At 40.6% G+C, this 12,835-nt stretch overlaps 1 protein-coding gene across 6 annotated transcripts; it reads right to left on the bottom strand.

Annotated features, from left to right (window-relative positions):
• Positions 1-600: 600 nt before the first annotated feature.
• Positions 601-12,075, bottom strand: LOC147611013 (uncharacterized). Of its 6 annotated transcripts, none has more exons than XM_086785661.1 (9): positions 11,400-12,075; positions 11,093-11,292; positions 10,906-11,004; positions 10,545-10,703; positions 10,342-10,407; positions 9,717-9,782; positions 9,551-9,616; positions 9,195-9,459; positions 601-1,024 (listed from the first exon to the last, which is right to left on the bottom strand). In XM_086785661.1, the coding sequence occupies exons 1-9, from the start codon at positions 11,806-11,808 to the stop codon at positions 1,011-1,013; spliced, it is 1,344 nt and encodes a 447-aa protein (XP_086641787.1). In that variant the 5' UTR covers positions 11,809-12,075; the 3' UTR covers positions 601-1,010. The 6 variants fall into 6 exon arrangements, with proteins under 6 accessions (XP_086641787.1, XP_086641785.1, XP_086641784.1 ...); XM_086785659.1 differs by lacking the exon at positions 601-1,024 and adding an exon at positions 4,525-4,755 and having other exon boundaries at positions 10,545-10,694; positions 10,906-10,947; positions 11,400-12,069; XM_086785658.1 differs by lacking the exon at positions 601-1,024 and adding an exon at positions 4,526-4,755 and having other exon boundaries at positions 10,906-10,947; positions 11,400-12,069.
• Positions 12,076-12,835: the final 760 nt, after the last annotated feature.

The raw sequence follows: 12,835 nt of genomic DNA on the forward strand, positions 1-12,835 counted from the left end.
CTAAAATAAGTAATAATCCTACTCTAAATACAAAGCTATACATGAATCTTAACAAAAACATCAAAACAACCAAACAAAACATCAAAATACAACCAAAAATTTAAAAAACTGCATGCCAAAGAACCTACTTGGCACCGGGCTATGGGGGCTCTGTCGGATTCGAATCAAAGATAGCGTAAACAAGTAGCAGATGGCGCTCCTCTCAACAGCAACGCCAGAAATGTTAAGAAAACCCCACCCTAACTGTGTCGTGGGAAGTTGCCTATCCACCGAGCTTGAGCATGGCTCAAGAACTCCACCGTAGCCACTCGTCCTCCCGTACTCATTGTCACACACTGAGGCAGTTACTCTAATCCAATGGGTGATGCAAGCTCTCTCGCAAAGATCGTGTGGGATCTTCGCGGAAGAGGATCGCGTTGGTTAGCCTAATCATCACGAGAGAGAGAGAGAGAGAGAGAGAGAGAGAGAGAGAGAGAGAGAGAGAGAGAGAGAGAGAGAGAGAGAGAGAGAGAGAGGGAACAAGTGATTAACACTAATCACTCCCAAACCCTAACCTTAAGCACACCACACATGCTAGATTAGAGTTGCAAGAGAGAGGGAGAGAGAGAATAGTCCACTTCTATTGCACAAATGGGAGAATGAGTTACAAACAAGAGAAATTAGCTTTTATAGTTCCAAGCCTTTTCCCACTAGGCCACGTAGGAGTAAGTAACCCAGAGCGCCCAAAACATAGTTACAAGGCTTTTCTCTATGGTTTGGCCAACTGACCAAGATCCTCTTGTCTGTCCTTTGAAGCTCAATACTTGGGAGCGTCTTTAGGACATTTCCTTCATCAAATGACGAGATTTACAATATAGCACAGGTGCCCATTACATAAGTGTGCAGACATAGTTGTCATAGAAATGTGTTAACCAATATGTGGTTAGCATCTTCTTGTATTAGCTTCCCCTTAATCCCCTGCCTTTTCTAAGACAGAACCTTCATAAAGAAGCAGCTCATGTTGCCACCATCTAGGCATAAAGAACTTTCCCATCACCCCATCATCAGCAGCAGCAGTAAGAAGCATTCCAATGTGACAACAAACAACTGAGTGAGAATGCGACAAGAATGAACTAACACACCCACATAGAGAAGTTGCATTTGTAGCTCTAAGGCAAGACCCAATGACACATGCATCGACAAGGCAAAGGTAAGCTCTTAATATTATTCTTCTTAAGGTTGAAGCCACTTGATTGTGATGTAAAATTCTTCTTTTAAACTAATTATGTAATTAGTAATGTTTTATGTCAAACTCATAACAACTCAAATAAAACTTATAGTCCAAGCACAAGCACAAAATAATAACAAGATACATAAATTCAAATAGTTTAGGAAACAAAAGTGCAAAAAAGAGCTCATTGTCCAATCAACAACATAATCAAAAATTCAATGCATATAAACCTAAAGAGAAACATTTAGCATTACCAATCAAAAGAGCTCAACTAGAGTACATAGTCAAATCAATTATATAAAAAAATAATTTCATTTCAAATTGGTTGTATATATCAATGTCAAGGAACCAAATAGTGCGAATATAGTACATGGCCCAATGATTTAAACTATAACATTATCAAATTAAGGATATATATAGTCCAGCTCTAAGGACATAATATTTATAATCCAAATAACTCTATTAAGATAATCACTCATAGTATATATATGTGTATATGTATATGTATCTGTATATATCTATGTGTGTGTGTGTGTGTGTGTGTGTGTGTGTGTGTGTGTGTATCTGTATATATATGTACATGTACATGTACATGTACATTATGTATATGTATATGTACATGTACATTATGTATATGTACATGTACATGTACATGTACATTATGTATATGTATATGTATATGTATATGTATGTATGTATGTATGTATGTATGTGTGTGTGTGTGGGGGGGGGGATAATTAGCACTTATTACGATTGGGTGCTTAATTTTGTCCTTAACAATACGACATTACTGGTGGATTTTTGAAACAATTTCATGTGATTAAGATTTTTGACATGGATACCATTATTAAAAGATAATAAGTTGTGACCTTGTACATTAAGTTAATAAGTCAATAAGATATTAGATTTAAATAAGATTTTTAATATGGACATCATTATTTAAAGTTAATAAGTTGATCTTCTACATTAAGCTAATAAGTTTAGATGTTAATTTTAAATAAGGATTTTGATATGCACACCATTATTTAAAGTTAACAAGTTAATAAGTTGACCTTCCACATTAAGTTAATAAGTTGACAAGATGTTAATTTTAAATAAGATTTTTGATATGGATGCCATTATTTAAAGTTGATAAGTTAATAAGTTGATCTTCTACATTAAGTAATATTAAATAATATTTTTGATATGGACACCATTATTTAACGTTAATAAGTTAATACGTTAACTTCAATAGGTGTTCCATTAGGTCTGGTACCTCATGTACTTGCATGGAACACGTCTATTTTGGTATAGTCTCATGAACAGAGATTGTCCATATCAATGTTGCATTGCATAGCATCTTTATGTGCTTAGCTGCAATTGAATTTACATGCTATTTTCATGCTTGCCTAACCAATATGTAGTTCTAAGTAAGGGGACGCCCACCCGTGAACCGCACGTGTGAAATTGTTTACTGACATGGTTATGTGACATGTGACATGTAAGGATTGGTCAAAACCTAGCCTTAGGAACTAGCACTAATTTATAAGTGAGTGTATACACACTTATTAAGTTTTTGATATGGACACACCATTATTTAAAGTTGATAAGTTAATAAGTTGACTAAGTTAATAGTTTATAAGTTGATAAGATGTTAATTTTAAATAAAAAATTTAATATACACACCATTATTTAAATTAATAAGTTGATAAGTTGACCTTCTACGTTCATTAACATTTATGGTTACACTAATGCCATCATTAATGTTATTTTGTGCATGTAAACCTTGCTCACTATCAAAGAAATCATCATCCATATGTATGTGGCCTCCTTCATGTATGGCTTGCATTTGGTGAGGGTTTCTTTAGCTTTAAGAGTTCCCTTAAGGCCTCTCCTCAACCCTTCATTGAAGTAGAAAATAAAAAATATGTATGTAGTTCTATCATCAAATTGACTAATGGTGTTATTGGTTTAGGCAACGTAGTCATGGATATAGCTCTTTTACTTCAATGTTTGTTGTTAATTAAGTTGGACATTTCTCATCACATTGGCTTGAAGAGCAACAAGGTGTAAGGCCAATCAACCATCCTTGAGCAACACCCATCATATGGTTCAAGTTTTTGAATATGAGGCTTTCATCCAACTACCCAATCTAGATCAATATCAAACTAGCTAATATTAGAGGCATTCACTAATGTAATATATATGTTGATATAAACCTACCTAAATTTTATAGCATTTCATCCACATGTATTAGTTGGGTTGAGGACATGATCATTATTTATTCAAAAACACCAAGGACAAGAATATATGAGGGAAACATAAGAAAAAAGAAGAAGGAAAAGAAAGGAGGAAAAGAAGAAAAGAGCCACCACACGAACAAGTGCAAGAATGGGCCCCATCAAGATTGAGCCCTTGATCTCTAATAGTAAAGTTGCCATACTAACCACTTGGCCCACTTGGATTTGTTGAAGAGTAGGAAAGATTAAAAAACATGTGTAGGAATCCAACCTAATGTCCCCTTAAACATGTCAATGGGACCCAAAGTTTAAAAAAATTGACATCTAATTATGGGCTCACATATAAACAATTCAAGGTATTTGCATACTTCAATCTTGTTCAAGGACTTCTAATTGTTTTTTTACTGCCTCTAGCTTCGCATTGTGCTTAGTGACCTTTGACATCATTCTTAAAAAGCACCTATTGTGCCTTAACAAGGCAACCTTCACCTTTCAAGCATCATCAACACCCTCCTCTTCCTTAGGTAGTTTTGATTGACTTCAACCTTGCTTGAGACGAAAAGGATTCTACCCTTAGAGGTTATGGAGTTGTTTCAAGTAAAAGATAAGAAATGGATTTCCAAAATGTAGAGAAAACTATGGAGAATTGGAAGGAGAGAATTGGAGAATGACCAAGGATTGGAAATAGACTATCCTATTGGTTGAAATTATTTAACCTTCAAGCACGCTCTTTGTAAGATCTAGCAATGGTCCTTGCACTTGGTGGAATGGCAAGGGTCTACTGGGATATTCCCTTCTGATGTATAATGTGTGGTGGTCACCTTGGGCCTTGTAGGACCTAAAAGCTAGCAAGAGACTTAATAACAAAGGGATATATCTCATTGGTTAAAGACAAAGGAACTAGGTGATTATATACAAGAAAAGAAGCTAGTAATTCAAAAGGAGAGAAACTGTCAAAAAGAAATTAAAAATGACAAAACAAACTCCCTTCTCCAAATTTGTGCTACCATGATTTGGTAAGTACAAGATCTTCATTACAATGTTGGAAAGTTCTCTACTTCTTGGGGGCAATGCCAATGGCATGGAAATTTTTTCTTTGAAGCACTATCATTCATGTTGATGCTCTCTCTCCCCTTCCCAAGACAAGTTTAATCGCAATAGGAGTATCCTAGATATCATCTCCACCTTTCTTGAGGCCATTTCAACAACCGAGGCTGCAAGATTGAATTTTGTAGTGCTTTGTTGAACTTTGAGGTGGTCTATAACAAAGTAGGTTGGGCCATCCTGCTGCTTGTAAGCAAACATTTGCACATGCACATTCAACACCTACAATGACAATGATTTGACCATCTCTCTTACAAATGGGAAATCAATTGATCCTTGTTTAAGTTTCTACAACCAAAGTAAGTTACTTGGATGATGTCCTCTTTTCACTTTTTAAAACTACCACAGATGTGAAGTCAGCATTGGATGCTTTCTTTTGCTTCCTTGCATTACACTTCATACTAATTAAAGAGAAGATGGATAAGTCATAGTGTCTACGGGACACGTACCGCAACAAACCGTCAAAACGATCAAAGCGAAACGATGCCGAAACAAATTTTTTGGCCGACAAACGTTTCGCTGCTGCCATACAAAACGAAACGTTCGTTTCATGCCGTACAGTACGATAGGGTAGCGAAACGGACCTTTAAAAAAAAACTACACCATTTTTGACCCTTTTTTTCTCCCATTTGGGCATGGCCTAGGATCCCTTTCACCTTAGTGCTTGTATAAGAGCTCTCAAGGTCTCTCCCTCTCTCTTATTCATGCTCTCAACTTTCAAGTCTCTCTCAAGGTCTCTCCCTCTCTCTTATTCATGCTCTCAACTTTCAAGTCTCTCTCAAGGTCTCTCCCTCTCTCTTATTCATGCTCTCAACTTTCAAGTCTCTCTCAAGCTCTCTCCCTCTCTCATCATTCATGCTCTCAACTTTCAAGTCTCTCTCAATCTCTCTCTCTCTCTCTCTCTCTCTCTCTCTCTCAAGCGCTCTCTTTCTCTCTAGACTTTGGCAATGAGGTCCAGAGGAAAGGACAAGCATGAGGCTTTTGCCTTATATACCACCACCGATGAGAAACCTACCAGTAATTCAAGGTCATGGAAATGGATGTGCAACTTTTGTGGGAAGAGTTACACAAGTAGCGTCACAAGGCTCCTTGCACATGTGTCTAAGATTGGTGGGGAAGTGGCACCGTGCAAGGACATTCCCCAAGAAATTGTGGATAGTATAGTGAAGAAGTACTCGCTCATCCGCAACCAAGGCAAAGGTGAACGTGGGGGAGCTTCCATGTCCAGTACCTCCGCATCTGTGACTCCTTCGCCCATCCGGCTCCCGGCTCCACCTCAGGCGGTTCCAACTTCCAATCAAAGAGGCCAAGGGAGGGGAGCTCTCCAGTAATGAGGCAAACTGCCCCATCGATGCAAACATTAACAACCTCACCTATGTGAAGGCGAAGATGAAAGCCGCGAATAAGGAGATTACACGCACGGTAATCGATTGCAATCTCTCCTTCCATGTGCTCAAGGTTCCACAATGGCACAGAATGGTGAAGGTCATTGCAGAGGTGGGACCATCCCATGGTGAATGGCATGGTATCACCTACCATGAGATGCGCACCAATATGCTTGATGAGACGAGAGGCAAAGGATCAACGACAAAGCTCACACTCGGAGAGGATAGACCAACCAAACTTTTTCAGGAAGGGTTACATCAACGGCGAAGTATGGTTGCTCTATCATCTCCGATTGATGGAGTGATCAGAAGAAGAGAGGTATCATGAATATCCTTGTTTCATGCGCTCTCAACACACTTCTTACATGTCGTGGATACTGGAAAGGCGGGGCAACAAACATCGGGAGACTTGTCTATCGTCACATCCGGCAAGCCATCATAGAGGTATGTACTATGTCACATGTCACATGTGCATTGCGATTTAAGTTTTAACTCTCAAGTCTCAACTCTCTAGTATCTATGTAACATGTTCAAGCTTCTAACTTCTAAGAATGTCATTACATTTGCCATTGTGTTACTTGTAAGTCGGACATGAAAATGTTATTCAAGTCATCACAGACAATGCGTCCAATTGCTGCAAAATGGGACACTTGGTATAAGCGGAGCTCCCATCCAATGTATGGACTCCTTGTGTCTTCCATTGTCTAGACCTACTCATGGAGGATGTGGGGAACCTAGAGTGGGTGAAGAGGGTGGTCGCACAAGGCCTATCCATTGTGAATTTCTTCACAAAGAAGGTAAGGTGCTCGCTATGTTTCGCGAGGAGCAAAGCGACTTGGAGCTTAAGAAGCCCTGTTTCACACGGTTTGCCTACATGTGGCTTCTCTTGGAGCGGTTATACAACGTGCAACCGAAGCTCCAAATGATCGTGGTCTCCCCGGATATCGTCGCATGGCTAAGAGAGGAGTTGGTGACTAGTGTAGACGAGGCCCGAGCCGTTCAACAGCTATGCATAAGAGAGTCCTTTTGACGCAAGGTGCGTGCCATTGTCGTTACGGTGACTCCCTTATATAGGGTTTTGCGCATGGCCAACATGGAGGGCTCCACATTGGGACTACTCACCCACTTCATGCGAGAGGCTGTAACAGAGATTCATTCAACCACCATGTTTGATGAGGAGAACCCCGACATTCCTATGAAGGGGATTAGGTAAACCCATGTCCCATATTTTCAAATCTCGTTTTCACATCTCTTTCTCATTCCTTAAAGGCTTAATCTTAAAGTGAAATTTTTACATTCTAGGGATTCCACCGAGTCTCCATCCACTCCACGACGCGATTCGATCATCGTGGCACTTGTGGAGAGGAGGTGGCAATGGATGCATAGACCTATCCATGGTCTTGTGGCCTTGTTGCATCCCACCTACAAAATACCAAGGCTCTTTGCCGATGAGGAGCTACTTTCTAATCGAGATGCCTACTTGCCAAGGATACTTCCCGTCCACGAGCAAAGAGACTTCCTCCAAAAGCTCATTCGATATAATGATCAAAGAGGAGCCTCTTTCACGAACCCACTTTACTCTAGTAGAGAGTCAATGATCCAACCACTTTTTGGTGGAAGTCATTTAGTTATCAAATGGCTCACGTACAAAAAGTGGCTTTGAGAGTTTTGTCACAAGTGACTATTGAATAAGACTTTTAACTTTAAAGTATAACTTTATAATATATATACTCTAGAGTCGTAACTACTAACTAGTTTTTACATTCTAATTTCTAACTCTCTTATTTTTCATAAGATTGCTTTTCGAGAACATGTGAGAAGAACTGGAGTTTCGACTCACTCATACACACAAAGATACGAAATCATCTCAACACCATGCAATTAGAGCAGCTTGTATATTGTCGTGCTAACATGCACATGGTGGAGAAGATGCATGACATGGAGATCTCCAAACAAGTAGAGATCTCTAGAGTTCAAAGTTCAACTCATTAATTATAATTTATAAATGCATGACTAAAGTCTAAAAATTTATAAATGTTTGAACTTTGCTTTCAAGTGAATGTCACAAGTTCAAGTTGAAAGTGGACACTCTTAAGAGTGTCCACAAGGAGCGAGATCCAAATGAGGAGACCGTATATGCCGATCTCTACAAAGAGCTAGAGGAGATTGACCGTCGAGTTTCTCGTACTCGTAGAGGTCGCACAGCTAGAGGTGGCACACGAGTAGGCGGCCGCACATACACTATTCAACGACCTACTTCGACCCCGGTGGCTACATATATGAGACATGGCTCCGACTCGACTTCAAGGAGCACTTTAACACCCGTTGTTGTTGAAGAAGAGGATGCTCCTATTACAAGCATCAGAGAGCCCAAGTATGATGACGAGGATAATGTCCTTAGCAAGAGCAGTTTTGGGTTGGCCTCTGATGATGATGGGAGCACCTCTAGCGAGGACATTCCTTCCCCTAATGATTTCTTTGAGGAGAAGGACTAGAGTCTAAACTTTAGACATTTTTGTACTCAGTGTTGTGACTAGTCACAACACACTTTTTTGTATTTCCTATTGTAAGCCGTGGGCCACGACTCTTATTTATGGCATGTTCAATGTTCATTGTTCATGACTCCAGTTTTTATACTAGTGTTTTAACTTTTTTCTAGTTTATGACAAATTACCACTTCTCTAGACTTTGCATCTCTAAATGTGTACAAATATCTTTTTTTCAAGTGTTTTTTAAAGTGGATAGTACCTCAATCGAACTTATTTTTCAAAATTTAAAAATCCCATTCCGGTACCCTTTTTTTGCACCTGACAACTATGGGATAAGTCATTAAGCATTCTAATGAAGTTTGCATACCTATAGACAAACTATCTTGTAAGGATTAAAAGTTACACTAACATGTCAAGCCCCATTTATCAGGGGGCAATTTCAGCCCCTTTCTTATACATGAGGTTTCTTTTTTGTATTCCGGAAAGGGGAAAGAAGGGGAGGGGAAGGGAAGGGAAGGGAAGGGAAGGGAGGGAGGCAGGGAGAGAAAGAGAGAGAGAGAGAAAAGGGGGGGGGGGGGGGGGGGGGGGGGGGGAAGGGGGAATCAGGTGCCAAGGATCAATCCAGTGCCTACTTGTCAGCAGGTTGGGTCAAAAACAATGGGGATAACAAAGTAAAATATATGGTTCTTGAAAGCTAAGGATCTATCCTGATTCTTTCCATGCTTTTGATTGCCAACAACAAGACAACGTGCATGCATATTCACTTAAGTTTACGTGAGGCATTTACTTGATATGGTTATTACTGATGACGAGTTTGATTGATTTGGTAAGCGAGTTTGATTAGCTAATGACAGGCTTGCATCAGTGCTTGGGTTGGCTTTTGCCAAGGAGATGGGTATCAAGCACAAGCCTTTCATTTGAAGAAACTGCATGGCTGCTCCCACATTGCCAGTGATTAGCCTTGCAACATGTTCTTCAACACCTAGCATGGTCTCTTGGGAAGGGCCTGCACCTTCACCTTGTACTGCTGTTGGCATATGCATGCTTTTCCCCTGGAAAACACCAAAAAGCTAGATCAATGCAAAAACCTTCTATAAGTTTCATAAATTTTCTTCTTGTTATTCTAGCATGAAAAACAATTACCTCTGAAAGGTCTGCACCAAGAGGCACAACCAAACCAGCACTGCCTAGCCTGCTCATACTCAGAACCTGTTTTGAAAAAGGGGCCTTGTAAGGAATGCCCAACACCTTGGCATAAGCAAAAGCAAAAGCAAATGGTTCTTTTTTTCTTTTTTTGGGGTTGTCTTACCTTTACTTGCAATAGAAGGAATTTCACATACTGGATAACCTCATCCAACATAACTGCCTTATCTGTCTACAAAACCAAACAAAGGCAAAGGCATGCCTCAAGAAAGAAATACACATTCAGAGCAAACGAGCTATAATATCAAATTATGCCCATGCTATCTTCAAATTGGCTGACTGCAACCTTTAAGGCTGGGCTTTGAAACTTTAGGGCTTGGCTACTAAGGAAATACCTTACTAGTCACCAAACTAACCACAAGGGTGATTGGTGCTGCCAATATGTGCCGTCTAAAACAAATACCGTTATCAAGGCCTGCTACTACTACATGGAAGCAGCCTCTCTAAATCTGCTTCCACATTGTGAATCAAGTAATCTAAATAACACTTACTCTGTCTGTGAAGGATTATAGATGCTTGGCTTGTTTCCATTACAAAAGCAATGAAGCCTCACCTAAAGGAACTCCAACTTTGACGGCTATAAGGCTAAGGCAGAGAGAGTACCTGGCGAAGCCAGGAGGCTTCTAAACGTTCAAGACAGAAGCCGAAAAATATCCATGGCATTGGTTGGCATCAGAGGTGCGAGGGCAACTGAAATGAGCAGAACATAGCTGAGACTGGATGTACTATACCTTACTTGTATTTGGCACCAGCTCTTGTAATAATTTCATCCTCTCTGCAATTCTTTCACGACGGAGCTGTGCCAAATCCATAGATAGCACAAAGTAAAATATCAAAAGCACGAGCTATCATGACTATTCAAAACTTTTCATCCTTGTAAATAATCCTGAACAAGATACACACGCACAGTGCCCTTTTACATTCAAATACGTACCCTTTCAGCAATACTGTGTGGGTCTGTAGCTTGGCCACGGCGAGCTCTTACGCGAGGTCTCGGTGCCCCCACACCTGCTCCACATCTATCCTGAGACTGATTAAGGCTACTATGGGTTGCAAAAGATGGCACTAAAACCCCGTGTGACACCTGCATTTTCTGTAAAAGGTCAAGCATTAAACAGAGCCATCCATATTAACCTTGTAACCCAAACATCACAACCATGCACTTCATACTTTAGTTCTCTTAATCCCAAGTGTGTTGAATGTTAAATTACTGCATTTAATGCTGAAAAATATACAGAAGTTGATATTAGGCAATAATTCCTAATTGTCACCAAACATCCCTTTTTGATACAAACCTGTGAATGAGAGTGCCAGATTGCATCTTGAACTTGGTTTGCCTGTGCAGCCACCCCATCAAGAGTGTCAAGCATGCCTTTGTGAAGTTCGGAGCTTGCCTATGAGAATAAAAGCCATCCACTTGCTTATTATTGCAGTGCCAGGGAGTAGACTGAAGATAATTTGCTTTGACCATGGTATTCTCACCTGGAAGTACAAATTTTGATGCTTTTCTTGCCCTATGCGAGGGGAAAGCGAAAGTACTTCCTGGAAGTAAGGTGAATGCCCTGCTGGTGTAACCAAGGGAGGCGATAAAGTATCACATGAGATCTGTTGAGGACTTGACGTTTTGCTTCCATTACTCCCCACCAATGGACACTCATTCAATTCTGCCACCCCAGACGAGCCTGCAAGAACAGCCACAAGCATGTGTTAGCATTGCATCATGCCACCCACCAGCGAAGCAGCAAAACGTGATGTGTTTCTCACCACTTACTCCTTACATTACTCATACCTTCTAGTATCCTTCTCAGAGCATTCTTGGCTGCTTCCTGCACTCCATGAGAGGGCGGCCGCACATGATCGTCCATCTGTAAGTGAGTCGCATAAGAGGCATTTGCGTTGCAGCTGGCCAAAGCCTTTTGAAGCCTTTTCTGTTGAAACCATTTAGCAGCAAGGAGCAGATGATTAGAAGAGAGTTGAACCGATGGGTTACTATGTGGCTGGCCCATGGCATCTTGCATGTCATGATCTTGGATGCCATTTTGCCATCTTGGAGAACTCCTTGGCATACCAGAAGACATCATAGGCACGGGATAGATTGCATGAGAAGCCGGGTTGCCACCGCCGTCGCCAGCTTCGATGCTGTTTGTGGCATTTGTGACAACGTTCCTAGCATTGAGGTTCCATGAACCACTTTCCATGCTGTTTTTTTTCAGAGCCAGAATGACAATAGAAATACTGTCATCAAATGATGCATGAAAGCATTTGCCACGGCCCCATGCCGCATCTCTAAAAGCACTAAGATCACTTACATCAAATCATGCATGTGAGGATAGCTAGGGTTTTGGAATTCACCAAGATTTTATGTGTTACTAGGGTTTCGGAAATCATTGAATTTTTATGTGTTGATCAATTTGGATCAAATCCTAAAAGTGAGGATAAAACCCTACCTGTATTAGGGTACCATGATTTCTGTAGAAGCCCATTTAAAGGCTTCACGGAACTTCGTAAGAATACGCCGTGCTGATGATGATGATGAGGCCATCCTTTACGTTAGCATGATCGAAAGACTGGTCACTCCAACTTGGATTGCCACCATCACAGTGATTGATATGGGCGGTAAGTGGTGGCATCTTTTGATTTTAAACGGTGGTCCCTTGTTGTGAATAAACAATACTCTCTCTCTCTCTCTCTCTCTCTCTCTCTCTAGGCATTTTAGCCTTGGCCCCTTGTTGTGAATAAACAATACTGTCTCTCTCTCTTTCTCTCTCTCTCTCTCTCTCTCTCTCTCAGCATTTTAGCCTTGGCCCCTTGTGATTAAAAAATGTGCATCTCCGCGATGGGCGTGCAGCTCATTTGTTGGTAGAGCCAACGGGCTCCAAGATGAGGACCCGGGTTCGATGCCTGGGGGCTACACGACGGATGGCAACACACACGCACACAAATGCACCCTCCCAAAACCCAAAAAATGTGTCTTCCTTTATCTCATCTCTTTGTCATTTTGGCCTTCCACATATGTTAATCTCTCTCTCTGTCTCTCTCTCTCTCTCTCTCTCTCTCTCTCTCACACACACACACAAGCAAGTACTTGTAAATTAATATAAGAATCTAAATGTTATTACATAGAGCTCATCTTGGTACAAATCTTGCTCCTTACTCTCTCTCTCTCTCTCTCTCTCTCTCTCTCTCACACACACACACACACAAGCAAGTACTCCTTGTAAATTA

Source organism: Cibotium barometz, chromosome 48, assembly GCF_041138505.1.
Source record: "Cibotium barometz isolate CiBa-2024 chromosome 48, ASM4113850v1, whole genome shotgun sequence".
Lineage (NCBI taxonomy): Eukaryota > Viridiplantae > Streptophyta > Polypodiopsida > Cyatheales > Cibotiaceae > Cibotium > Cibotium barometz.

Bases quoted from the DNA above. Each gene is read 5' to 3' on its own strand.
- LOC147611013 (XM_086785655.1), bottom strand. From the start codon at position 11,808: ATGGAAAGTGGTTCATGGAACCTCAATGCTAGGAACGTTGTCACAAAT. The intron at 11,293-11,399 runs GTATGAGTAATG...CTGTTCTTGCAG, and splicing joins TCTGAGAAGGATACTAGAAG to GCTCGTCTGGGGTGGCAGAA. The intron at 9,783-10,341 runs GTATAGTACATC...TTGGTTTTGTAG, and splicing joins TGGTGCCAAATACAAGTAAG to ACAGATAAGGCAGTTATGTT.